Source organism: Podarcis bocagei (assembly GCF_964188305.1).
Source record: "Podarcis bocagei genome assembly, chromosome: 1".
NCBI lineage: Eukaryota > Metazoa > Chordata > Lepidosauria > Squamata > Lacertidae > Podarcis > Podarcis bocagei.
Window position 1 is genome coordinate 28,521,718 of NC_138125.1, and position 24,458 is coordinate 28,546,175.

General features: G+C 42.9%; 1 protein-coding gene across 1 annotated transcript in view; it reads left to right on the plus strand.

Annotated features, from left to right (window-relative positions):
- The first annotated feature begins 4,109 nt into the window (after positions 1-4,109).
- SEL1L (SEL1L adaptor subunit of SYVN1 ubiquitin ligase) overlaps positions 4,110-24,458 on the plus strand; it is a 37,760-nt gene continuing 17,411 nt past the window's right edge. Inside the window, exons 1-11 of the mRNA XM_081172996.1 lie at positions 4,110-4,300; positions 11,316-11,353; positions 12,074-12,299; positions 15,513-15,680; positions 16,497-16,602; positions 17,728-17,890; positions 19,142-19,195; positions 19,291-19,350; positions 20,730-20,811; positions 21,709-21,863; positions 23,911-23,967. Of these exons, the coding sequence (XP_081029122.1) occupies positions 4,198-4,300; positions 11,316-11,353; positions 12,074-12,299; positions 15,513-15,680; positions 16,497-16,602; positions 17,728-17,890; positions 19,142-19,195; positions 19,291-19,350; positions 20,730-20,811; positions 21,709-21,863; positions 23,911-23,967 (1,212 nt within the window). The 5' untranslated portion in view covers positions 4,110-4,197. The remainder of the gene's footprint in view (positions 4,301-11,315; positions 11,354-12,073; positions 12,300-15,512; positions 15,681-16,496; positions 16,603-17,727; positions 17,891-19,141; positions 19,196-19,290; positions 19,351-20,729; positions 20,812-21,708; positions 21,864-23,910; positions 23,968-24,458) is intronic.

Here is a 24,458-nt window from a genome sequence, read left to right on the forward strand (position 1 = left end):
CTGTGGGAGTAGCCAGTAAAGTCCAACTGGCAGTTAAAGTCCAACTGACAGTTCAGCTGCTGTAGGGCGCTGGCTTTGGGATGCCATTTGTCTACACGGGATTTGCACCTTCCTGATTGTGAAGAGGACCGTAAATTAATTCAGCCTTGAACAAGCGAATAAGGAAAGGAGTGGTTTAATGGGAATCTAATAGCCAGTAACCAGATACAAGATATACAAGATGGCAGCGCGCATAGACGCTGTGGCTTAGTGCTCTCCCTCAGCGTTTTGTTTTGTTTTTATTATTTTTACTTGGTCTGAGTATGTCTGGCCGGGCAAGAAAGATTTACAGCAGGCAGGAACTTCTGAAGGTCGGGTTACAGTGTGAACAAGCTGTAAGAGCTGATTATTTTCGCCAAGACAACGTGCCTGTGGGAGTAGCCAGGCCACCGGGCTCTCCATGGATTACTATGCCTCCAGGGAGGAGGCGAAGGCGGCGTAGAGACAGGAGGCAAAAGCGAGGTTGTCGGGCTGGCGTCCTGGTAAGATTGCAGAGGAGTCCATCTAAACCACCGCTCCCTAGCATATTTCTTGCTAATGTGAGATCTCTTACCAACAAGATGGATGAATTGAGGCTGCAGGCAGCAAAGAACAGCCTTGTAAAAGATTGCTGCGTTTTATTTGTCATTGAGACATGGCTTCAACCGTCCATACCAGACACAGCTATTCAGTTGGAAGGCTGTGCGGTACATCGTCATGACCGAGGCATGGACTTCGGAAAAACCAAAGGAGGGGGGCTGTGTGTATATGTGAACAAATGCTGGTCCAATAATTCGAAGACTGTGGGCAGTCACTGTTCACCGGATTTGGAATATGTGGCTGTTAAATGTAGACCAGCCTATCTCCCTAGGGAGTTCACAGCTGTTATGTTAACTGGTGTGTACGTGCCACCAGATGCCAATGCCAACTTGGCTTTGGGATGCCTGCAGGACCTTATCAGCAGCCAGCAAGACAAGTATCCTGAAGCTGTGCACATCATTGCGGGAGACTTCAACCATGTTGAACTTAAAACAGTGCTCCCAACGCTCTATCAGCATGTGAAATGTCCCACAAGAGGGGACAAGACACTGGATAAAGTTTATTCGAATGTAAATCACGGCTATAGGGCTTTACAGCTGCCACACTTGGGCCAGTCCGACCATATGTCTCTGTTCCTGGTACCAGCATATATCCCAGTCAGGAAACGGGCTCCCACAATATTAAAATCTGTTAAAATCTGGCCTGAAGGTGCTATTCACCAGCTGCAGGACTGTTTTGAGAGAACCAATTGGGATATTTTCGATAGTTCAGACCTGGAGGAGCACACGGCGGCAGTTCTGTGCTATATCAATCACTGCACAGACACTGTCACTGTAAATAAATCCATCCGGTTTTACCCCAATCAGAAACCCTGGATGAATAGAGAGGTCCAGTGCCTGTTGCGGGAAAGGAACAGGGCTTTCAGGTCAGGCGAGGTGCAGCTTTACAGTGTAGCAAGAGCAAACTTGAGGAGGGGTATTCGACGGGCAAAATTGGATTATAGGCTGAGGATTGAGGATAATTTAAGGAGCAACAACACAAGACAGATGTGGCAGGGGATTCAGCATATTACCAACTACAAACCTAACCTTGGTGCTGTCAACGGTGACCCCTTGCTGGCGGAGGAGCTTAACCTCTTCTTTGCTCGCTTCGAGAAGGAGCCACCTGAGACGCCGGTATTACAGCCACCAGCCCATAGGGGCCCCTCATTCACGGTAGAGGAACATGAGGTGAGACAGGTTTTGAGGATGGCGAATCCGAGGAAGGCGGCTGGACCTGATGGCATCACTGGAAAGGTGTTGAAGGGCTGTGCGGATCAGCTGGCGAGGGTCTTTACTAAGATATTCAATAAGTCCTTACACCAGTCTATTGTCCCACCCTGCCTGAAGTCGTCAACTATTGTCCCTCTGCCTAAAAAATCCACAATCAGTAGTTTGAATGACTATAGACCAGTTGCACTGACTCCAATCATCATGAAGTGTTTTGAGAAACTGGTGCGCCGTCACATTATTTCCTGTCTTCCATCAACTTTTGACAACTACCAGTTTGCATACAGAGCAAATAGATCCACAGAAGACGCCATCAATACCACTCTCCATGCTGCTCTGTCCCATCTGGAGCAGCCGGGGAGTTATGTGAGGCTGCTGTTTGTGGATTTTAGCTCTGCTTTTAACACTATCCTCCCCCATAGACTGGTGTCCAAGCTAGAGGCGATTGGACTCTCCAACTCCACCTGTCTCTGGGTTTTGGATTTTTTGTCAGAACGTTCTCAGAGGGTTAAAGTAGGGTCACACATGTCCACAGCCCTTAGCCTTAACACCGGCTCACCACAGGGTTGTGTGTTGAGTCCCCTGCTCTACACTCTCTATACGTATGACTGTACAGCCATCTATTCCAGCAACAAAATCATCAAGTTTGCTGATGACACTACGGTGGTGGGGCTCATTTCAGGAGGGGATGAGTCCGCCTATCGGGACGAGGTGGAGCGGCTCTGTGTTTGGTGTGGAGAGAACAATCTGGCTCTTAATACGGCTAAGACCAAGGAATTGGTGGTGGATTACAGGAAAAAAAAGGCGGACATTCAGCCCTTGTATATCAACGGGGAACGGGTGGAGAGGGTGGCGGAATTCAGGTTTTTGGGAGTAGCTATCGATCAGGGCATGACTTGGAGCGCACATACCACCGCTCTGGTGAAGAAGGCCCAGCAGAGAATTTATTTCCTCAGACTTTTAAAGAAGAACAATCTGAGTGAGAGACTGCTGGTGTGCTTCTACCGAGGCTCCATAGAGAGCATTCTTACATACTGTATTTGTGCTTGGTTCTCCGGTTGTACAGCTAGGGAGAGGAAGGTGCTCCAGAAGGTCATAACCACAGCCCAAAGGATTATTGGTCATCCTCTCCCATCTTTGGAAGAACTGTACGGTTCCCGTTGTCTTAGGAAAGCAAATAACATCCTGCATGATTCATCTCACCCGGGACACGGTCTGTTTGCACTACTGCCTTCTGGCAGGAGATATAGAAACATCAAGTCAAAGACAAATAGACTGAAAAACAGTTTCTATCCAAGAGCTGTGGCCTTTTTGAATGCTGTAACTCGATAGTGTGACCTGGGAGTTTGATGGGTGTGGTGTGGGTGTGGCTGGAATGTGGTTTGTTTGGTTGTTGTTGTTGTTTTGCTTTTGATGTTTTAAGGGATGGCATCCAATTTCGTTGCACTTTGTACAATGTTGCACTTGTGTAATGACAATAAAGAATCTATTCTATTCTATTCTATTCTATTCTATTCTATTCTATTCTATTTATCTCTACTGGCGACGGAGTTTGACTCTAAACTTTTGTGTTTCTATGGCTTCGTTTCTCTAATTATTTGCAGACATTGTGGGTAATGTAGTTTCCTTAACGTGGCCTTTGGGAAGGGTATCCTGGATGGACGCGTCCTATACACTCGCGCGCCTTCGCACAATGCCTTCTGGCTATTGTAGTCCTTCCTGTTCCTGCTGCTCGCATTGCCCTGCCTGTGTTAGGCGAGGTCTCCGCGTGATCAAAGGGCTATAGTCTCAATGTCCTTGATATATATACTTCCGGTTCAAGATTGCTCTTAGTCGGAGCCTCCATGTAAGGGGCAGAAGTGGTGGAAGGACACCAGTGCAGGTACCCGCATGAAAACAAGAGAGGGTTAGAGGCTCCCTTTAGATGCCGTGCTCTTCAGCAGCGGTATATTTCATGGCTCACGGCTTTCCATTAATTTAGCCGGGCTCCCATGGGTGGGGAACTTCGGTAGGAAACCGGAAGCAATATGCTTTCCGTACTTAAATCTCTTTGGGCGCCGAACTTTGCGGCTTCCTCCTCCGCACCCGATTGGCCGGGCGGGCAGGTAGCGTCGGCCTCGGCGGCTTTTCGTCCAATTCCGACAGGCCATGTCGAGGAACGGCTCGGCCAATGGGACCGCGGCGTTCTCCGACGCCAGCGGCTGGCCACTAGGAGCCCGGCTTGGTGAGGGCGGCTTGCTGAGGCGGTGGCGCGCGATTGGCTGGCCGCGTGGTTGCTCGAGTGGGCGGGGCGGGAGCCGGGGCTCCCCTCACGGCGCAGCGGCGTTGGTGTCTCTTCTCGCGGCGGGGGAAGGAACCCTCGGAGACAGGGATGGAGCCGGCCAGGCGGGTCGCGGCGCCGCCGCTGCTGCTGTGGGCCACGGCGGCGTTAGCGTTGTTGTTGTTGTTATCGGCTCCAGGCCTTGCCGCTGCTGGTCAGTAATGGCGCTCCTGGCGGGGCCTCGCCTTCCTGGGGCCGAGTTTGGGGAGGGGGAGGGAGTGACAGGCGGTTGGGAGAGGGCGGGGGGGGCGGCCTTCCCCACAGAGGGGCTGAGAGGGAGGCCGAGGGAGGGGGGCTTTAGCAGGGGGAAACCCCCCCCCGTTACATCCCCACCCACCCCCGCCTGTCTTGCAGGGTCAGCATCACGCTCATTGAAATTGCTTGTACGGTGCCTTGTCAAATTAGGCTTCACCTTCGCCATATGTCATGCTCCGTAGGGCACCTGGCATTGTGCTTCCCGGTGAATTTGGAGAGGAATAGTTGGGGGAGACCAGCCTGGTCTTCTCATCCATTGCCCGGGAGAAGGAGCAGCTGCTGCTGCATGCAGCTGCTTGCTGGCTTGCACCTACCCTGCCGTAGATCGCTAGGGAACTAAAAACTAGTGCCTGAGTTTGCTGCCGCTGCCGCCTCCCCCTTTTTTTGTTTTGCGGTAGATTGTAAGCCCGAGGGAAGGAGAGGTCTTGTTAATTGAGCTCTGTGCGCTGATTCGGGCTAGCGAGTGGGGCGAAGATACTTCAGATGTGTGAATAAAATGGGACTGTTGTAACTTGGTTGACCAAGAGATGCAACCTTTGGGGCCATGGCTGGTCCAATGCTGTTTTTCTTCTGTCTCCTAAATTACTTTTAAATTGAAATATTTCTGCCTTTCTTCCACGTCCCATACACACACGCTCACACTGACTCAGGTGGGTTTATGTTGTGCAGCATAGTAGAACATTTGACATTTCATGAGTTGACTGAAGGTGTTTTCTTCTAGTTCCCATGCATAATGCCTGTCACTTACCTACACTTGCCACTTACCCAAAGTAACAGAGCCCTCTTGCCTTTGCCCACTCCCTAACAGATGTTAACGTTCTATGCTAATAGATTGGTGGTGAGTGTCAGGGAGGCAAGTGCATTTAAAGTGCACACGTGGAATGTGTATATGGGCAAGGTTTTCCTTGTAGCCCATATTCTATTTAAATAAGGGTTGTGTCTATGGCTTGGGCAGAAGAGAGAGAAGACCCTAGACTATTGGACTGTAGGGGATTTCACATAGCAGGTAAGCCACTAAGCTGCCTTGCTTGGACCATGGGAAAAGACATTGGATTTTACTCCTGCATACTTATGTAGGTGAATTTTGGCACCCCAGTGATTATTTCATATGCCTCTCTGGTTCATTTGTTCCTGTGGGTGAGCTGCCAAGAGGCAGTGAATTCGCTTGCTGGTGATGCAGCAAAGAGCCCAAATGAATAGGATACTCATGACAGGTGGCACTCAGATTCATAACACTGGTCAGTGGGGTACAGCTTTATTCATTTATTTAATGGAATTTGTATACCACATAATTGTAAAAACCTCTCGTGGTTTACATAAAATAAAATATGCATTAAAGTCAGCAATAAAAGTCAAAGTTAAAAACAATCCAGCAAAAATCAAACTATAAATAAGATCAGTAGTTAAAATGTATTAAACAATGTATTAAAATACATGTTAGTGTTACATATCTGAATTGACTTGCCCAAACAAAAAAGTTTTTAGTAGGCACTGAAAACAATACAGCAGATGCATAAACCTGCCTAAGGTCAGTGTACAGGGAGTTCCAGAGTGTCACAATGAAAGTGATTCCTTACAAGTGCAGAATAACACTTTGTGTCAGATCAAAGTGAGCATTTATGGGGTAAGGCAATCCTAAAGTAAATGGTTCCATGCTGTTATGAGTTTTATATATGAAAAGTAACCCTTTGAATTTCAGATTGGCAGTTAATGCAGATCTTTGTACAGAGATAATGTCTGGATGGTCATGTAGCTGAGGAAAGATAAGGGGTTGGAGAGTGTCTGCATATTGAATAGCTAACCCAGCGGCAGCGGTTGCAAGTAACTGGTTATTTTGAATGCATAGTGTACCTTTGAGTGTATTTTACACTGCAACAACACCACTGCATGTATGTTGCTAAAACCAGAACACTTACTAATCCCTTTTTCATATGCACGGTAGCTCAATTTTATAGTTTTATCTCAGCCTAAAGATTCATTGGTCGTTTTCTTTTCCCATCCTGTTAAACAACTTAATGTGGATGTTTTAATTACTAGCATAGCTGTCAACTTTTCCCTTTTCTTGTGAGGAATCCTATTCGGAATAAGGGAATTTCCCTTTTAAAAAGGGAAACGTTGCCAGCTATGAATTACTAGTACTGTGAGCAATTTTCTGTGCTACTTGGCAACTTATCTCAACAAAAGATATGATTAGCTGTTTTAAACTCGCCATCTGGACTTTTCCCATAAGTATTTTTTTTAGAATAATCAATTCTGTGAAGCAAAAGAAATGAATCAACCAATGTGGCTAGTAGTTTTATGCAGGAAGTGTGTTTCAGGGTTCTCTTTTTATCTTTTACAATGACCAAGACACTAAAAAGGACAGTGTTGTATCCAACAATAACTGCTGCTCATTCAATGGAACTTCACTTCTCTCTTCTCCCCTTCATCCCCCAATCTACTCTGGAGGGTTGAGGGAATCTCCAGAACAGATTTGTGAGGGTGAGGATGGCTGCAGTTGGTGTATGGTGGGTGGAGAAGTTCCATGACATGAATGCAAGTGGTTCTGCATGTAATGTGTCATCCTCCTGTCTTCTGGCACAAGCATTTTAATACTTGTGAAGTTTTGGTTGGCATACAGTAATTAACTTTGGAATGAGGTTTTTTATGCTAACCTTTTGCCACAAAATAACACATTTTTATGTGTGGCTGTAGATTTACATTACAGTCCTTGCATTTTGCAATTCATAAGTTAAACACACAGCTTGATAGCCAACTAAATTGTATTCAGAGTCAGCCAATTGAAATCTATGGACTTAAGTTCAAGTTTATTTATTTCAGTTGGTCTACTTGACTTCATTAGATTTCACTCAAAGTATATTTAAAAAGACCAGTTGGCAAAAGTGCACAGTTCAAGACAAGATGAATCTGGAATTGGCTATAGATATTCCAGAGTGTGTGTATAGTCAATTTGTCATAGGCTTCCTTGAATACTGTAATAACATGCTGACAAATACCCAAGACGGGTTTTGAAAGCATCAGTCATGTGATCCAGCAGGAAGTCTGCTCATAAAGCCTTTCAGGGACAAGGACATCTAGTTTCTGTCTCTTCAACCTTGAGAAAGTTTATGGCACTTCCTGGAAATCAGGAATCAGAGACCTTAGCTATTTTGACTTTAGAGGTAATTTGCCTAACTTTGTTCCAGGTTTGGTTTTTTGTTGGACTTTTTTAAAACATCAACGTACATTTCAAGATGTCTCCACTGCTTCGCCACCCACAAAAGAGCTCTCCAACAGAGACAAACACACACAAACCCGAAACCCAGGCTCCCAACCTCCCCTAGCCTGGGGAACATCTCTTTTCACCCTACTCCTGACCACACTACACAGAGCTGGTGGATTCAGGGCTTCTGAATGCTACTTAAACACATTCCAAGCAAGAAGGATCCCTGCAAAGCAGACCCCTGCAGCTACCAGGACTGCACCCTTGGTGTGCAGTTCCTGCAGTACTGCTGCCCATGCTCAGCTTCTATACTAGGCCTGCTTGGCATCCCCATTCTGGCATTCCCCATTCCCACATTGTTGCCCCCAACATGTCCCTGCTCAGTGTGGTTCAGGCCCCAGCTGTTTCCACAGCCACCAGTGCCACCTTCTCCCACTCTATGACTGCCACTTGCCCAACAGTTGTTGCTGCTGCATTATGGGAAGCAACCACTGAAGCTGGACCAACTCACTCACCCCTCAGTTGACACTAACATCAGATGTCACCATCACCCTGGAGGCCAGAGATTGACTGTCCTTTGGCACTGGCTCAGCACAGGGACAGTAGCCAGCTCTTCTCCTCTCCTGATTCTGGGGTTAGGTTTTCTCTTCCTGCAAATCCCAGCAGCTATTTTGTGCAGGGTTCAGTTCAGTTCACTTTGACCCTGTGTGTGTGTGTTCCCCTGCTGGGAACAGGCACACTCAGTCAGAACTCCTTGAAAGTCCTGGGCTGCCCTTTGCAGATGCTGGCTGACTCTCCTTCCCACCCAGTCCCAGATTGCTCAAGGTGACTTTGTTGAATGGTTTCTTTAAATGCAAAGGTTCATCATTGTTCCACCTGATGTGTATGTCTTTAAGGGGCCAGAGCAAAATAACGAGACCCAGCTTTACAGCTGTGAAACATAGTAGGTGCTGCTGAGTTGTATTGATTAAGCTGTGTCAGTAATTGGGTGTAGTATATAAGGAGCAGCACCTAGCTCTCCCATTACCCTGGGGGATGGGTTGGTGGTTGGGTCATGTTTGTTAATGTATTTAGTGTAAAAGGAGTTTTTGTTTTTGTAATTAAAACCTTGTTTAAGTTATTTTTGAGTCCCTTTTAATGCATGGTCTCCCCAGCAAGCTCTCTGCAGCGCTACCAAACTGCAAAAAGCCAACAGACTTGACCTGGGGTTATCTTGACTCAATTTGGTCCAAGCCCAGATCAGCCTGTTTCAGTCTGGGCTTTGGCCGAATCCAGTGCACAGCCCTGTTACTTTTATGCCAAATATGGTTACAGTATGTTCAGGTGGTGGTGGTGTTGTTGTAAAATATTTTTAATCTCATTTTCAAACAAAAACCAGGAAGACATTACAAGTACAGTGGTACCTTAGGTTAAGTACTTAATTCATTCCAGAGGTCCGTTCTTAACCTGAAGCTGTTCTGAACCTGAAGACCACTTTAGCTAATGGGGCCTGCTGCTGCTGCTACCGCGCTGCTGGAGCATGATTTCTGTTCTCATCCTGAAGCAAAGTTCTTAACCCGAGGTACTATTTCTGGGTTAGCGGAGTCTGTTACCTGAAGCGTATGTAACCTGAAACGTATGTAACCCGAGGTACCACTGTAATTGCAAGTGTAAGAACACTGATGGGAATGAGCATGTTACATCATACTGCTATCCAGAATGCAGAACAGATCCTTCTCAGCTTTGAAAGTTTTAGCCCACCATCTGGATTCAAAATGTCATATGATGGTAGCCAAATATAGATCACCTCTACGTTTCAGGAACTATTGTGCCAAATTGGGTGACGGTCTCATCAGAGTTGTCTCAAACGCCACAGTTTGGACTCATCATACCAATTGGGCAACAATACCTTCAGAGGCTAAAGAAGCACCTTAACCCATAGATGGACAAACCACTTCCCCAAAACATATAATGGAAAGTCAAAATAAATATGAGCAGAGTAAGCTTCCAATTAGCCATATATCAATATTCATAATTATAGGGTCCCTCACATTATTTTAAAAGAAATTTACTTTTTTTGTTGGGCAGATAAAATGTCAATCTGTTTTCTAGGAGTTTAATGCTGGGAACAGTAACAGAGTCAATGAGCCCTTCTCCACCAATTTTTGTTTCACATATCAATCAATTGTTGAACTTAAAGGAGAAACTGTATAAGTACTAAAAAAAAAACTAAACAAACTTGACCTGTTTTTCTCCTTGCTTTGGAAAGAACATCTATTTGCTAACAATCAGCTGTGTTTGTCTACAACTTAATATAGAGCTTGTTTCTTTAGAGAGATGTTAACATGATGCAATGAGAATGAAACACTGCTTGCTTCACTCTTAAAGATACACATGAAAATACACTTACCAGTTCTGGTGGTTCAGTGGGTTCCGTTAAAAATTATTTGTAACCTGATATTTTCTCTCTATACGTCTTCTTAATATTAGTCTGCTTATATATGGAATTTAATACATAATCACTTCAGTTTCATAGTTGTCAAGAAATAAATTTTCAAAGAAAAATAGACCTTGTATCGTCATTGCAGTTCTCTAGCAGGGTTTTTTCCAGTGCAAGCAGAACTACTCATTAAAAATCTTGATGAAATCGTATCTACTTAGGATTTGCACTGTCTGCCACTAGATGACTTCTAATAATGTGGTATGATCCCACCCCCACCCACCCCGCGCTGTTTCTACTTCTCTTCCATGAAGACTCAAAATGACTGGCTTGGCATTAAGTAAAGCATCAGGTTTAACTTTTATAAGTAAAACGAAACCAAAGTTCTCACTGCTAACCTGCAAGCTTTATGAAAACAGATAATCTAAGATAAAAAGAAAGTATTTCTATACACAGCACAGAGCATTTGGTTGATCACTGTAAGAACAGGATGCTAGACTAGATGGGCCACCAGCCTGATTCAGAAAGCTCATCTTAGGTTATCAGTGTCCTTTCTGTGAGATCTTCTATGAAATGCTATTTTTTGGCTCTTCTGTGACACGGGTGGCACTGTTGTCTAAACCACAGAACCTAGGGCTTGCCTATCAGAAGGTCGGTGGTTTGAATCCCCGCAATGGGGTGAGCTCCTGTTGGTCGGTCCTAGCTCCTCCAACCTAGCAGTTCGAAAGTACATCAGAGTGCAAGTAGATAAATAGGTACCGCTCCAGCGGGAAGGTAAACAGCGTTTCTGTGCGCTGCTCTGGTTCGCCAGAAGCGGCTTAGTCATGCTAGCCACATGACCCAGAAGCTGTACGCTGGCTCCCTCGGCCAGTAAAGCGAGATGAGCGCCGCAGCCCCAGAGTCGTCCACGACTGGACCTAACAGTCAGGGGTCCCTTTACCTTTACCTATGATTAGTAGAGCTATAAAATTAAGAGCTTGTCTGTAATACAGTGTATTATTTCTAGAATATATTTTATACATTGCAGAGATCAGGTGCCAATAAAAGATACCAATATCTACAAGCAGCTTAAACTGTGGAGTGACATTTGGGATGGGAGAATAAGTGTTCTACCATGCTTTTGATGAGAGCATGATTTGTTCAGATATTTTGTTTTTGAAATTGTAAAAATTTACAAATTTAAACAGAGGCTTTGTGTGGCTGATACTTTCCAGGAGATTCCCGTTCTGTTCAATAAAATTTAGGTGCCTTTGTTCCATCTAACTTATATTAAAGTACTATTTAATTTTGCAGATGAAGAAGGAACTCAAGAGGAGCCCTTTGAATCAAAGGTGAGCACGAAATCTCTGTGTGTGTGTGATTCTTGCTGATGAAAACCAATATGAATTTTCCAGTTACCAACAGGTGACAAAAGAATTATTAGGTGGAATGTAAAAAGAGCAATAAATATACATACATACACACAAGTACCTTAGACTATAATCATAATTGCTCCATGACATGGAGCAGAAACAGTAATTTCAACTTGGATTTTAAAAAATGGTGGGCAAGATCCAGCATTGCATGAATGGACATCCAGTAGTGCAAAGAGTCTTCTTCATTCTGTCTTCCAAACCCTCCAGATGTCCCTGCTATAGCAGGTTGGGATACCCTCCAGAGCAGATCTTGGGTTGGGGGTGCAGGGGTTTGAGGGTGGAGAGGAGAAACTAAAGTTCTTTTGCACAAGAAAATGGTCATAATCTGATCTCACCAAAAGAAATTTGGGGCTGGGGTAGGATAGTGTAGTAGGAAATAGATGAGCTGCTGTGAGTAGAGAACAGGTTTACATGTTAAATCAATAGACTAGATTCTGAAAGTAAGTCGGAGTGAGTGAACAGGGCACATACTCAAAATAAGAAGAATGCTCAAATCCTTTGACTCTTTGCATGCATTTAGTGTACGCCTAAATATGAAAAACCCCAGCTTTGTTTGCATTTGTCAAAAATCTTCTGCATATGAGAGGTGATCAGAAGCTTTTATCTACTTAATTATCCCTGCTGCTCATTCCCTAGACAACCTTGCCTTCTGAGGAACAGGTGAAAGACCATTCAGCTGGAACCCATGTGGTAGCAGGTCAGATCTTCATTGACTCTGATGAACCTGAGTCTCACATTGAAGATGGAGAGAGTTTCAGAAGCCAAGAGGAGGAAAAGGAAAGAACTTTGGAGGAGCTAAATTCTCTAGAACTGTCATCCATATTAAATAAGGATTTGGAAGAGGTAGAAGCACAAAAAGCAGGTAATCTTTTGGTTGGTTGGTTATAAGTTGCTTTGGGTTGCCCTGCGCAAGATAAAGTGAATTAATGACTAAATAAAAAAATAAGTTTTGGGCTTGTGTTTCCCTTTAAGAATACTCTTTTGCTTGAGCTGTATAATTGAAGTTTTATAACTTTTCACAAGTTGAATTTTAAAAATTAAGAGTAAAACTGGTAAATCTCCTCAAGAATACTAGGAAATAGTGGCTTGTGGTCTCAGCTTTTCACTGGCTTGACGTAGTTTATTCAGTCAATTAATGGTGACAAATACTATTCCTTGGGTTGCATCGGTTTCAGTGGTAGACGATCCAATACTTCTCTTCGAAGTTTGTTTCTATTCATTATAGAACATAAAGCTGGAATAAGTAAGGGTATGGAATTGTGGCATCAGAATTGCTAATATTCCCTTTTGATACAGGTTTAAAGTGGTACTGCTTTGTTTAGCTGTGTAGTCAACCCCCTTTCATTCCTTACATTCACCACAGGGCTATAGAATTGGTTGGTTTAGAATCATAGAGTTGGATGGGTCATCTAGTCCAGGAATCTCAACTAAAGATCCAGGGTTGCCATACGTCCGGAATTTCCCAGACATACCCAGAATACTGCAGTCAGCAGCAGTGTCTGGGCAAAAAAAGCTCAACAACTCTCCAAGGAAGGAGAGTCCACAGCCTCCCATGGAAATTTGGTCTAAACAAAACTGGCTAAAAGAGAATCTTCAAATGTTTAAAGACCAGTTGGCATTTATGAGGATTTGAACTTTAGGGGTAGGAATGGAAGGCTGTTTTTCAGCTTGTTAGATCTTGCTGACGAAAAGTAAGACTTGTTAACTTTGTACAAAATGTTGATGGAGCCTACTTAAGGAATAAGTCTGCTTTTCATAGCTCAATTGTAGGGCTGCTTTGCACCAGTTCTAGCTTTATAAGGGGAAGGCTTGTGGCAAGAGGCAAGCAGCTTGTGAGTCTGCAGAGCCTCTTTGGTTGCAATCTCTTTATATGAGAATAAAGCCAGCTGAAGATATAAGATTGCGCTGTTATGGTCTTAAACATGGAACTGAGTACAAGGAAAGTGAATGTGTATAAAACTCTCAGAGATTTCCCACCTCAAGAACATTGATCTAGAAGAGCATTAGAGAGGTTTAAGTGTAAAGATATGCAAAAATCTGTTTATTTCCAAAGAACAGTCAACATGGCTTTTTTTATCATAGTTAACTGCATTCTACTCTTACGTTTCAAAATGAAACACACTCTGCAGTATCTGTAAATTGATTCATGTATGTTGTTGTTGATGATGATGGTGATAATAATAATAATAATAACAACTATAAGTAGCAGTAATAGTAGTTAAAAATGGTAAAGGACCCCTGTATGGTTAAGTCCAGTCAAAGGTGACTGAGGTGTGGCACGCATCTCGCTTCAGGCCGAGGGAGCCGGTGTCCACAGGCAGCTTTCTGGGTCATGTGGCCAGCATGACTGAACCGCTTCTGGTGCAATGGAACACTGTGACGAGTGCCAGTGTGCACAGAAATGGTGTTTACCTGCCTGCCACAGTGGTACCTATTTATCTACTTGCACTGGTGTGCTTTTGAACTGCTAGATTGGCAGAAGCTGGGGCAGAGCAACCCCGTCGTGCGGATTCAAACCGCCGACCTTCTGAACAGCAAGCCCAAGAGGTTCAGTGGTTTAGACCACAGCGCCACCCACTCACTGGTGGTGGTGGTGGTAGTAGTAGTACTACTACTACTACTAGTATACACACGAGTCACAATTGTACTTTAACTGGCAAGTGGCTGAAAGTTTTGGTCCATTACTGTCAACTACTCAGTGCAAAGTATCCAGTGTTAATAAAGCATATTGAACCTGGAATCTCCCAGAGGTTTGAAACTGCAAGCAAAGCAGTAGTCACTAAACTGTTATGAAACCTTTTTAGATATCTAATTATAACATGCTTGAGAATAGATGTGCTTCATGCATGATAAACACAGGATGTGTAGCCTGATTTTAACTTCTCTCCTAATGCCACGTCAACTATAATCACTGACTTTATGTAACTTTCAGACTAGCGTTACATCTGAAAACGACTCATAGAAACCTAAAACTGCACAAATCCAAAGCTGTTTTCTCCTTCTGTTAAGAAACTTTGGCAATATCCATTGTCACACCAGCAGATGCAACAGGACTTTATCCCTTCCCCCCTAACCCCCATCTGCTCCAGAGGGTCCCCCAGTCCTCTGGAGCAGGAGTTTGGGGGCATACTGGGAGCTGTAGGGTGGGAGGAGAAGAGAAAGTTGCACAAGTAGAAGTTCCATATGCCCAGATTTCATTAGATGCTAGGATTGAACAGCCCCCATCACAGAGGAGAGGTGCAGGGAGGTTCTCTCTTTAAACAAGCACAGTGGTAACTGATATAGGCACTTTTTCCGGTTTGATGAGCAGATTGCACCTTTTCCTGGTCCTACCTCCACTTCTGCTACTTAAATGTGGCAACCATTTCTGCCACCCCCCTGGCCCCAAAGGTTTGGCAGGCCTTCCCCTATGTCTTTAGCACAGAAAGACCTGTTGAATTCAAGCAGATGTGAGAGAGGTTTCCTCTATAATCAACTTAATCAAGCAATAGCCTTATAATAGGTGCGTCAGTGAGAATTTCACTTTACAGTGCTTTGTTTCTCCTGGTTATTGAATTCTTCTGAATATCAAATTGCTTTTCAGCTTGATAATTAATAACAGGAAATATGTACACTGTATGTGAGAGTGTTCAGAGCTGCCTAATGTGTCTGAATTGCTATGCAACAGCAATGAGACATGGTGTAAACAACTTTGCACACATGTGGTCCTTTTGCTGCCAGGCGATAATTACTAATTAGTGAACTACCAGTCTCGTGTGTGTGATTTCCTGAATTATTGTAATTTCCAGAGCTTCTAACTAATCCTAACTATGTGTACTCCTATTGAATTCAGTGGGGCTTATTCCCAGGGAAGTTGGGATAAGATTGCCATACTGAAAATTGATACTTTGATTTAGGTTGCAATCTTATAGACAATTTCTACATTTTGAAAGGAAAATACCAAAAGATGCCACATGTTCTATTTTAACTAAAACGCTAGGTAAAAACAAACTCTTAGCAGCAGTTGAGCTCCTTCCTTCAAGATATGTTAATAATGCAAGATATGTTGGGTTGTTGTTGCTGTTGCTGTTTTTAGTTTTGACAGCCATTGGAGGAACTGCAGATGGTGAGCCATGCTACTTCCCCTTTCTTTTTCTGGAGAAGGAATACTCAGAATGTACTGCAGATGGAAGGGAAGACGGTAGACTCTGGTGTGCAACAACCTACGACTACAAGGCTGATCAAAAGTGGGGCTTCTGTGAAAGTAAGTATGGCAGCTATGCTAAGAGATTCCATTATTGAGCTGCGTGAGATTAAGTCAATGAATGGTGCTGAGACAGAAATTGAATACCTGTTCTTATAACAATAGGACTTGGGGGTCATCTGCTGAAGTTATTTGGGACAGACAAAATAATAAGTGGATTTGGCTCCTCCAAGGTCTGGTGGTGGCCAGTGGCTTAGATGGCTCTAACAGGAGATTAGCCAGATTATTTGGGGAACCTCCAAGTACCCAGTGTTGAAAACAAAACAAGATGAGGTCACTGTTGCCTTTTTGCTTTGTGAATTTCCCTTGATCTAGCTGCTTTCCCACTGTTTCCCCCACAGTGGTGGAAAAGTAGCTGGAAAAGGGTGCTTTTTACTTAAGAAAAAACTGTGGGGACAAAACTTGGAACTGACAGCAGCATGCAGTTTGGTGTTAAGGAACTGTAAATTAACCTTGCTGGGAGAATAAAAGTTGCTCTGGTCACCATGAAGTAGTAAATATGATTTTACTTTCCAGAGTTCAAAAAGATGCTTGTCACTCTTTTTAACATGACCACCAAACTCTGTGCTAGGTATACTTTTGACTATTTTCAATTCATGGTTAACTTTGTTTCCTTCTGAGCCTTTCCCCTTTTGGCTTCTGCAAGGCAAAGAAATATGAAGCACAGTGGTTTGTTAAAAGCACAGGAACCCAGTGTGAAATATGTAGGTTGTGGCGTTCTATAACAGCCCAGTTAGCTGCCCTGAGAACAGTGTGAGCAGTGTCTTGGTGGCTAAAGTATTAATTATTCTTTTTTATACTTTTCTTTTAAAAAAGCTGAAGAAGAATCTAATAGGAGAAGACAAATGCAAGAGGCAGAGGATGTTTACCAGACTGGAATGAAAATTCTTAATGAAAGCAGTAAAAAGGCCCAGAAGAAAGAGTGAGTTACATGTGTGTGTGAGAGAAAGAGAATTAGGCCAGTTTTTAAATTTATAAATGTGACTGGCCAACTTTATTTTATACTGCTAAAATTTTGTTTTCAATTGCAAATAATACATAAAGAGGAATGCAGTGGTTTCAAATCCAACTTCATAGAACTGTTGCACTTACGGGGAGCAAGTGAAATTTTAAATAACTGTTGTGATGAGTTTAACTTGTCTCATCCAAGTATATGAGTAACTGTGATCTTGGATAGGTGGCAGAAAAGCCCAAGAAGGATCTGTAACCTGGGCACAGCTGCTGAGAAGGCTTCTTTCTACATTCTCACCAGATATGCCTTAGATATAGTTGTTTACAGTCTCAAGTGGGAGCTTCCATGTGTAGGTCTTCCATGCTAGAACGAAGGAACTGCCTCCATACCCCAAAACTACTTGGGTTCTGGCTATCTAGGAAACAAGCAAAGAACATTTGTTGTATGATACTGGTTCCTTGGATCCTTTCCTTTGTAGGTTTTGGCCTGGTTTTGTTACTGAAACATCTTTTGTTACAGCGGTGGGTGGTCCATGCTATGAACTGAGCAAGGGTGTGTTTTTCTGTTGGTTCCATGGCTCTCAGTACCTTCCACTATGGTATTCTCTAGGGCAGGGCTTTCCAAACTGTGTGTCACAACACGTTAGTGTGTCGGCTTCAGTGTGTAGCTGTGTCATGTGAACGCTTCCCACACTCCTCCCGGGGCTGGAAAGGGGTTAGTTTAACCTCCAGTTTTCCAATAAAACTGAATTACTGTGTTGCGAAATGATGCATATCTAAAAAGTGTGTCACCAACATGAAAAATTCGGAAAGTTCGGCTCTAGGGGTATCTCACTGTGTTGGGAGAGGAGCACCATTTTATGCCTACCCCTACCTTGCATAGCAGATGGTTCCTGCTCAACTTTGTGCCCTTACAGAATTCTACAAAATTTTGTCTTGTCCCCATGCTGTTTACTATTGACATGAAATCGCTGGTGCTGGGTTTTGTGGATTTGGATTTGGGTGTCATCACTTTGCAGATGATACTTACTTACTTACTTACTTACTTACTTACTTACTTACTTACTTGTGTTCACACCTATTCTTTTTCTTTAAGAGCCTATCAGTATCTTATGAGAGCAGCTGACATGAATCATACAAAAGCAATGGAAAAAGTGTCTTACGCCATGTTGTTTGGGGACTACTTGAAGCAAAACGTTCGGTCAGCTAAAGAACTCTTTGAGAAACTGACTGAAGAAGGATCTCCTAAGGGGCAAACAGTATGTATACCTTAAAGTGTCCTCCTTTGTTAAGCAGTGTATGAACGTTTGTAAAATTATATATGACTTGCGTTGTGTGGTTTGTTCTAAGGAGTGTGCATTTCCTCTGCTCGTTGGCAGCCCTCCTTGCATGCAACCTGCCAAAAGGAATGATCAACCTGTTTTGCTGTCACTGTTTCTGTGTTATAAGGCCTCATATACCTCCAGGGCACCTATGGCTGATGTAAGGTTTGCCTGCTCGTTCGGTGTTACCTAAAATAGTTTGCTCATATCAAAGCACATGTTCAGCTATCCACATAGATCGTGCTCAGTTGCTCTGAGAGGTATGGCAGTAGTTCTCAGGGTCAGCCAAGCAGGACAGGTGGTTTCAGTAAGAACTACATCTGCGTCATGTTCATACCATTTTTAAAGAGCTTCATAGACTTCAGCTAGGTTTTTTTCCTCTTCAGAAAGGAAAAATGAGGTCGTTAAAGTGATGCAGAATTACTTGTCTAAATTATACTTTTTCCTTAACGGCAAATTTATTACTGAGATTAGTAAAACCTGACTTTCCATTCCATTTTAATCTCTCAACAAGCATATCACGCCTTTTGGTATCCACGTAATCTTCACTGAGTTGGAGCCAAAATAAAATCCTGTGTGTAGCTAGCTTTTCTGTTGGGGTTGGCGGGGCCGGGGGGTTAGCCCATCGAGGAACATAAAGGTTGTATTGTTGTGAGGTTTTCCTCCTATTCTCGCTGCAAGCCTATTTTTAGATTGGCTCACAGACAAATGAACTCTACGGGTAGTAATCTCCATAATAAACTTTTAGCAACTATGTTGCTTTAAAATTTTAGATTCAGGTGTTCTTTTCCTGTGCTGCAAATGTTCTGCCTGGTTACTGTTGTGAAATGCCTAGTTTGTTGACACTTACATAAACATGTTATGTGGACAGTATTTCAAATCCTTTTACTTAAAAAGCTACGTACGGTTGCAAAAATCCATATTTTCCAAAAGAGTAGTTGTGCAAGTTTCTTGTAACACCTTAAAGATTAAATAAAATTAAAAAAACCTTGTGACTTACTCAAGCCAGATAAGCAACCCTTGCACTGCGCCTGAAAGGTCAGGTATATTGCATAGATATAACCCTGCTATCTGCATACTTTGTATTAACAATAAATATATAAGCACAGTAACCTTGTAAAGCAGGTTGTAATGGTAGTTAAACCAGTCCTGAAATCGCCACTTGTGAACTGTGTTCTTCCATTTCAGGCTCTTGGATTTCTCTATGCCTCTGGCCTTGGTGTTGATTCCAGCCAAGCAAAGGTATGGCAATTCTACAGATGTTTCCCCAGGTTTTTTTCTTATGAATATGCCAGTAAAAATAATGTTATTAACCAGCCTCTGCTTTTTTTCTGTAGGCACTAGTTTATTACACTTTTGGTGCCCTTGGAGGAAATTTGATAGCGCATATGATTCTGGTAAGTCCATTTGTCATCTAACACACAAGTAATTGAATAAAACCTGCAATGTATCATATTACCAAAAGGAAAGCATATTACAATATCTAAAAGTACAAGGTGTTCTGTTCTGAAGCATTCGTTTTATTTTTATGGCTTAGTCTGTTTTTAAGTGCAACATTTCCATGTTTAGTACTTGAGACCAGCTGGATAACTCAGTTGGTTGCAGCATGGTGCTGATAACACCAAGGTGGCAGGTTCAATCCCCATACGGGAGAGCTGCATATTCCCGCATTGCAGGGGGTTAGACTAGATGATCCTCAGGGTCCCTTCCAACCCAGTGATCTCTTGTTTCTAAAGGTCTTTAAATCAGTCCCTTGGTATAAAATAATTGCTTCAAATCCTGCTGTATAAATAGTGCAGTTGCTCCTAACTTAACACTAAGAATGTGCAGCTGTGAATCCTCAACATCTCTCCATAGACCACAGTTGAGGAGTCATCCCAGGGAAGTGCATGCCAGCAGAGGCTAAAACAAAAGTGGCAGGGGCGCCACACAAAAGCACACTCTCATTCAAGCCCTCTTTGGTACTGCTCAGCTGTTTTTCCTGATCAGCTGGACCACCAGGGGGCAGAGGTGAGGGAAGGATCACTGTGAGAGGATGATGAAAGTTCACACCCTGGTTTAGCTATTATGGAAACAGCTGTGCAGTGACAAAGAAGGGACTTGGAGAACTGCTGCTTCAAGGCACTCCAAGCCTGTGGAGTACATGGCTGTGTGTCTCCTCCAATGCTCACAATGCTGTGCCACCTCCCCCTTCTTGTGGTGATTCTAGAAGGCGGCACTTCTGTGGCCTTGCTTGAATTTCTGCTACGGATACGTTGGTGGTCTGGTCCAAACCACCAGTTCCCCTACCCCTGCATGAGACTGCTCGCAGCACAGGCAGCCTTTTGTTCCCAGTTGTCTACACAAACATGTTAACTTTCCTCATTATTATTTTTTTTAATGAGACATTCCTGCATGTGGTAGATTTTGGTCACATATGCAGGACGAGAAAGACACAATAAAATTTGGTTTTCGGTGGGTTCTCATAAGCCAAAACTGCAAGCTATTATGCAGGGAACCACTGTGTGGATGTTTTTAAGAAAGCCTTCCATGTTCAAAAATGCCAGAATTATAACTGTGTTCATAATTTTTCATGAAAACAAAATCTGAACCTAGGACATTGAATATGATGATTGTCTTTAACCTTTTCTCTCTGTCACCATCTGCTTGAAATAAATTCAGTTATAAAACAGCAAGATCCATTTTTTAAATTTGTGTACTATTCCCAAATTGTGATGGATTTTTTTTTTTGTCGTCTTAATAGTAAGTTGGAATAACAAGAGTGGTTTCTTTCTAGGGCTACCGGTACTGGGCTGGGATAGGAGTCCTTCAAAGTTGTGAATCTGCTCTCACACATTACCGTCTAGTAGCCAATCATGGTATGTGTATGTTTGTTTAAACATCTATTTATATATTTCCCATTAACTAAAATGTCCACACTGAACTGTGTGCTTGTCAAGGTAGATGTCAGTATGTGAAAGTATGGATATCTTTTTCTGTTCTTCAGTGTGCCTTGAACAGAAATAAGATTAGCCTCTTAACATAAAGTGAAGTTGGTATAGCAGCCATTATGCATTTTTAGCAGGGCCGGCCCATCCTGCTTCTCCACCTGAGGTGAAATGGAAATGTGCTCCTCCTCTCTATTTTGCCTGCCCCACCCCTGCCAGCAGAAGTGATGGACCAGGTGGGATGCTGCCTCTTGCGTTTCCACTGCCTGAGGTGGCTGCTTCACCCTGCCTCACGGGTGTGCTGGCTCTGATTTTTAGGTTGAACAGAGAATCTGCACTGTGGCGAAAGCATAGAATACTTTTTGTAGCTCAGCCTAGTTTTAAGAGATTCAGTCTCTACTGTCAACAATATTATATTGATTTAGGTTTCATTTCAGATTTATTGGCTGTTTCTAACACACAAGGTATGGTTCTGTTACAGTTTTCTGTTTAATCTCTTGCAACCCATGCTTGGTAACTCCTCGTCCTCTTTTATAGGGCTTTTGTATATTTTTGAGGGGAAGTTCACACATTTGGGGTTTTTAGGTGTATGTGCAAGGGGTGTTAAGTTTGTGCATAAAAATGTGCAAATGTGTGCCGCTGAGGTACACTTATTAGGGCACACAGAGAGGAAGCTGCAGCCAGCCATTTGATTCTGCACTTGGTGGCAAGTATGCTACTATGTGCAGTGCAGAACAGTCCTGAATCTGACTGGAATAGTTCCTCTCTGTTTCTTTTGAGCAATTGTATTTGGGTAATTGCTAACCAGGGTTCTTCTTCTCTCTCTAGTGGCTAGTGACATCTCTCTAACAGGAGGCACAGTGGTGCAGAGAATTCGTCTTCCAGATGAAGTAGAAAATCCAGGAATGGCAAGTGGGATGCTAGAGGAAGATTTAATACAATATTACCAATTCCTAGCTGAAAAAGGAGACGTTCAAGCACAGGTATGGCTAGATAGAATGGGAAATGGTTGTTCTTGGAGAATGGTATAACAACAACATATACGCAAAGAGCTAGAAAGCTATAGGTCATACATCAACGTCACTGACTTCATGATAAGATTACTGCAAAGCGCTCTATGTGGAGCTTCCCTTGTTCTTAATCTGGAAGCTGCAGTTAGCACAGTTGCTGACATGAATGAGACCCTCTCATATAACACCTCTGCTCAAAGGACTGCACTGATTGCCTGTTTGATACTGGGCCAAGTTCATGGATGTAGTATTGCTATATAGAGGTCTTAATGGCTTGGGACCAGTTTTCTTGGGGGGATTGTCTTGCTCCATATGTGTCCACTCAACCTCTTTGATCTGCAGAACTGGCACCATTACAGGTTCCATACAATATTTGTACTGCATTATAAGAAATTGTTCTTTTATTAGTTTGGCAGCACTTTGCAACTCCCTGCCTACTGACATCAGGCAGATGCCTTCACTATATTCTTTGTGGTACCTGCTTAAAATGCCTGTCCAGACATACTAAAAATACGTGTGTTTTATTTCTTTTCAGCTGCTGTTGATTTTAATCGTTGTTTTTTAATATCTTTAAATACTCATTTTCAGCAACAATGTTAAAGTTTTATTTCACATTTTTTTTGGACAGCTTACAGGATTTGGTACATGATATTTGTTTTTAAAAGCAATAACAATAAAAGGTTGACATGTTGGGGCAGGTGAGAAAGATTGTATCATAGCAACTAAACTGGGGATAGGAGTCTGTGATCCTCTTCTGCATATTGATGGACTCCAATGCCAATAAGCCCCAGCCATTGTGGGCAGTGGTCATGAATGATGGGAGCTGTAGTCCAGCAACACTGGGAGGATCATAGGTTCCCCAGTTTGGCTGTGGCATTGTGAGCACATGAGAGCTTTAGGGAGGAATGCATGACCTCTAAAGGTAGAGGAACAGAGACAATTGTGGTCTCCTTCACTTTTTCAAAATGTGAGTGACAGTCAAATTTAATTAAAATGTGTGTGTTGTCCTCCTGTAAAGTCATGAATGCGTCCATTTAGCAGCACACCTGTGCTCTGTGCAGCACACTTCAGAGTTGGACACATTTATTTGTCTTCAGCACATTCAGTGGCCTTTTCTTATGTTTCTTAAGCAGGAACAGCCCATCCAAGAGGTTCTTGTTGTCCAAAGTTCACTGTGAAATTCACGATTGACCGAATTTTTGGCAGATACATCATGACACAGCATTAACTGAACAACTTTGTATCTGGAAAACAACCAGACATAAAACTACACTCATAACCTACAGACATCCAGCTTAACAACCTTAACAACTCTAAAACACATAAGTTTTCAAGTCATAGCATACTGGTAAAGCAGTGCAAGCCAGTTGCCTGTGTGTGATCTGAGGCTGTGTTGTACTGGAAGGTTTTCTTTAGTTAGGCTCTCGAATCTGATCATTGCATTTAGGTAAGTTTTAAACAGGCTAGGAAACAGTGGCTTGAATTGAAAAGGAAATTTGGATTGTATGGGTAGAACTCAAAGGAATTTTATTTTATTTTTTAGAAAGAAGAAGATAGGTGTGTTCAAACATAAATGTCATGTCTAGGCAAAACTGCTTCATCTTATGTGTGTGTTTGCCCACCTCTGCTCTAAAACATTCAGTCTGCAGCCCTAGGACGACACATGGCCCTCAGCCTAATTTCAAAGGCCCTCTGCAAGTGATCAGTTCAGAGTTCTGATGAGCTTGCTGGGGAGGGAGAAAGGGAGAAAATGAGATGGTCTGCCTCCTTTTGACCCAGGGCCCCATCCACTGCTGAGACTTGGTCCCTGACAGATGAGCCCTGAGCAAACATGTCCCTCAACAGAAGGGTTGCCCACCCCTATTTTAATGTACAGTATCAGTAATTTATCACTGCTTGCTGGCTTCAGGTTATTGTGATTAATGAAGCAGGGCAATCACCTCCTCAAAGTATTTTCTTTCCCTTATTGCAATATGTTTTGCTCATTATATACATGACAAGTTTTCAATTAATGTTCTAGGTTGGACTTGGGCAGTTGCATCTGCATGGCGGAAGAGGCGTAGAACAAAATCATCAGGTATGGTTCATTTGCTCTTTTGGTAACACAGTGAATGGTTCATAGAGTCTTAGTTGGAAGGGTCATCTAGTCCAATGTCCTACAGTGCTGTCCCCCATCCTATTTGAAACTATCCTAGTCCCTGCTTAGCTTTGCAAATGCGCTGGCAGTTTTATTGCTGCACCATTAGTAATCAATTAACAGTCAATCAATTTTAGTTGCACATTAATTGCATTGTAATAGTATTAGTATTAATTAATTAATTAATTAAATTAATATTCCGCCCTATACCTGGAGGTCTCAGGGCAGTTCATATAAAAAGTAACTGGGTGCATATAAAAAGTAACTGGGCTGAAACTGGAATGCTATATGTATAATGCAGCAGCTATCTGTTTTGTTGCTGTGTTATGACTGTTTGATAATAAGCACTTAAGAATTTCAGTATTTAATAGAAATCTTGAAGTTAGGAAAGTGAACATGCAAGGAGCATGTTAATGCACAAGGTGTATCTC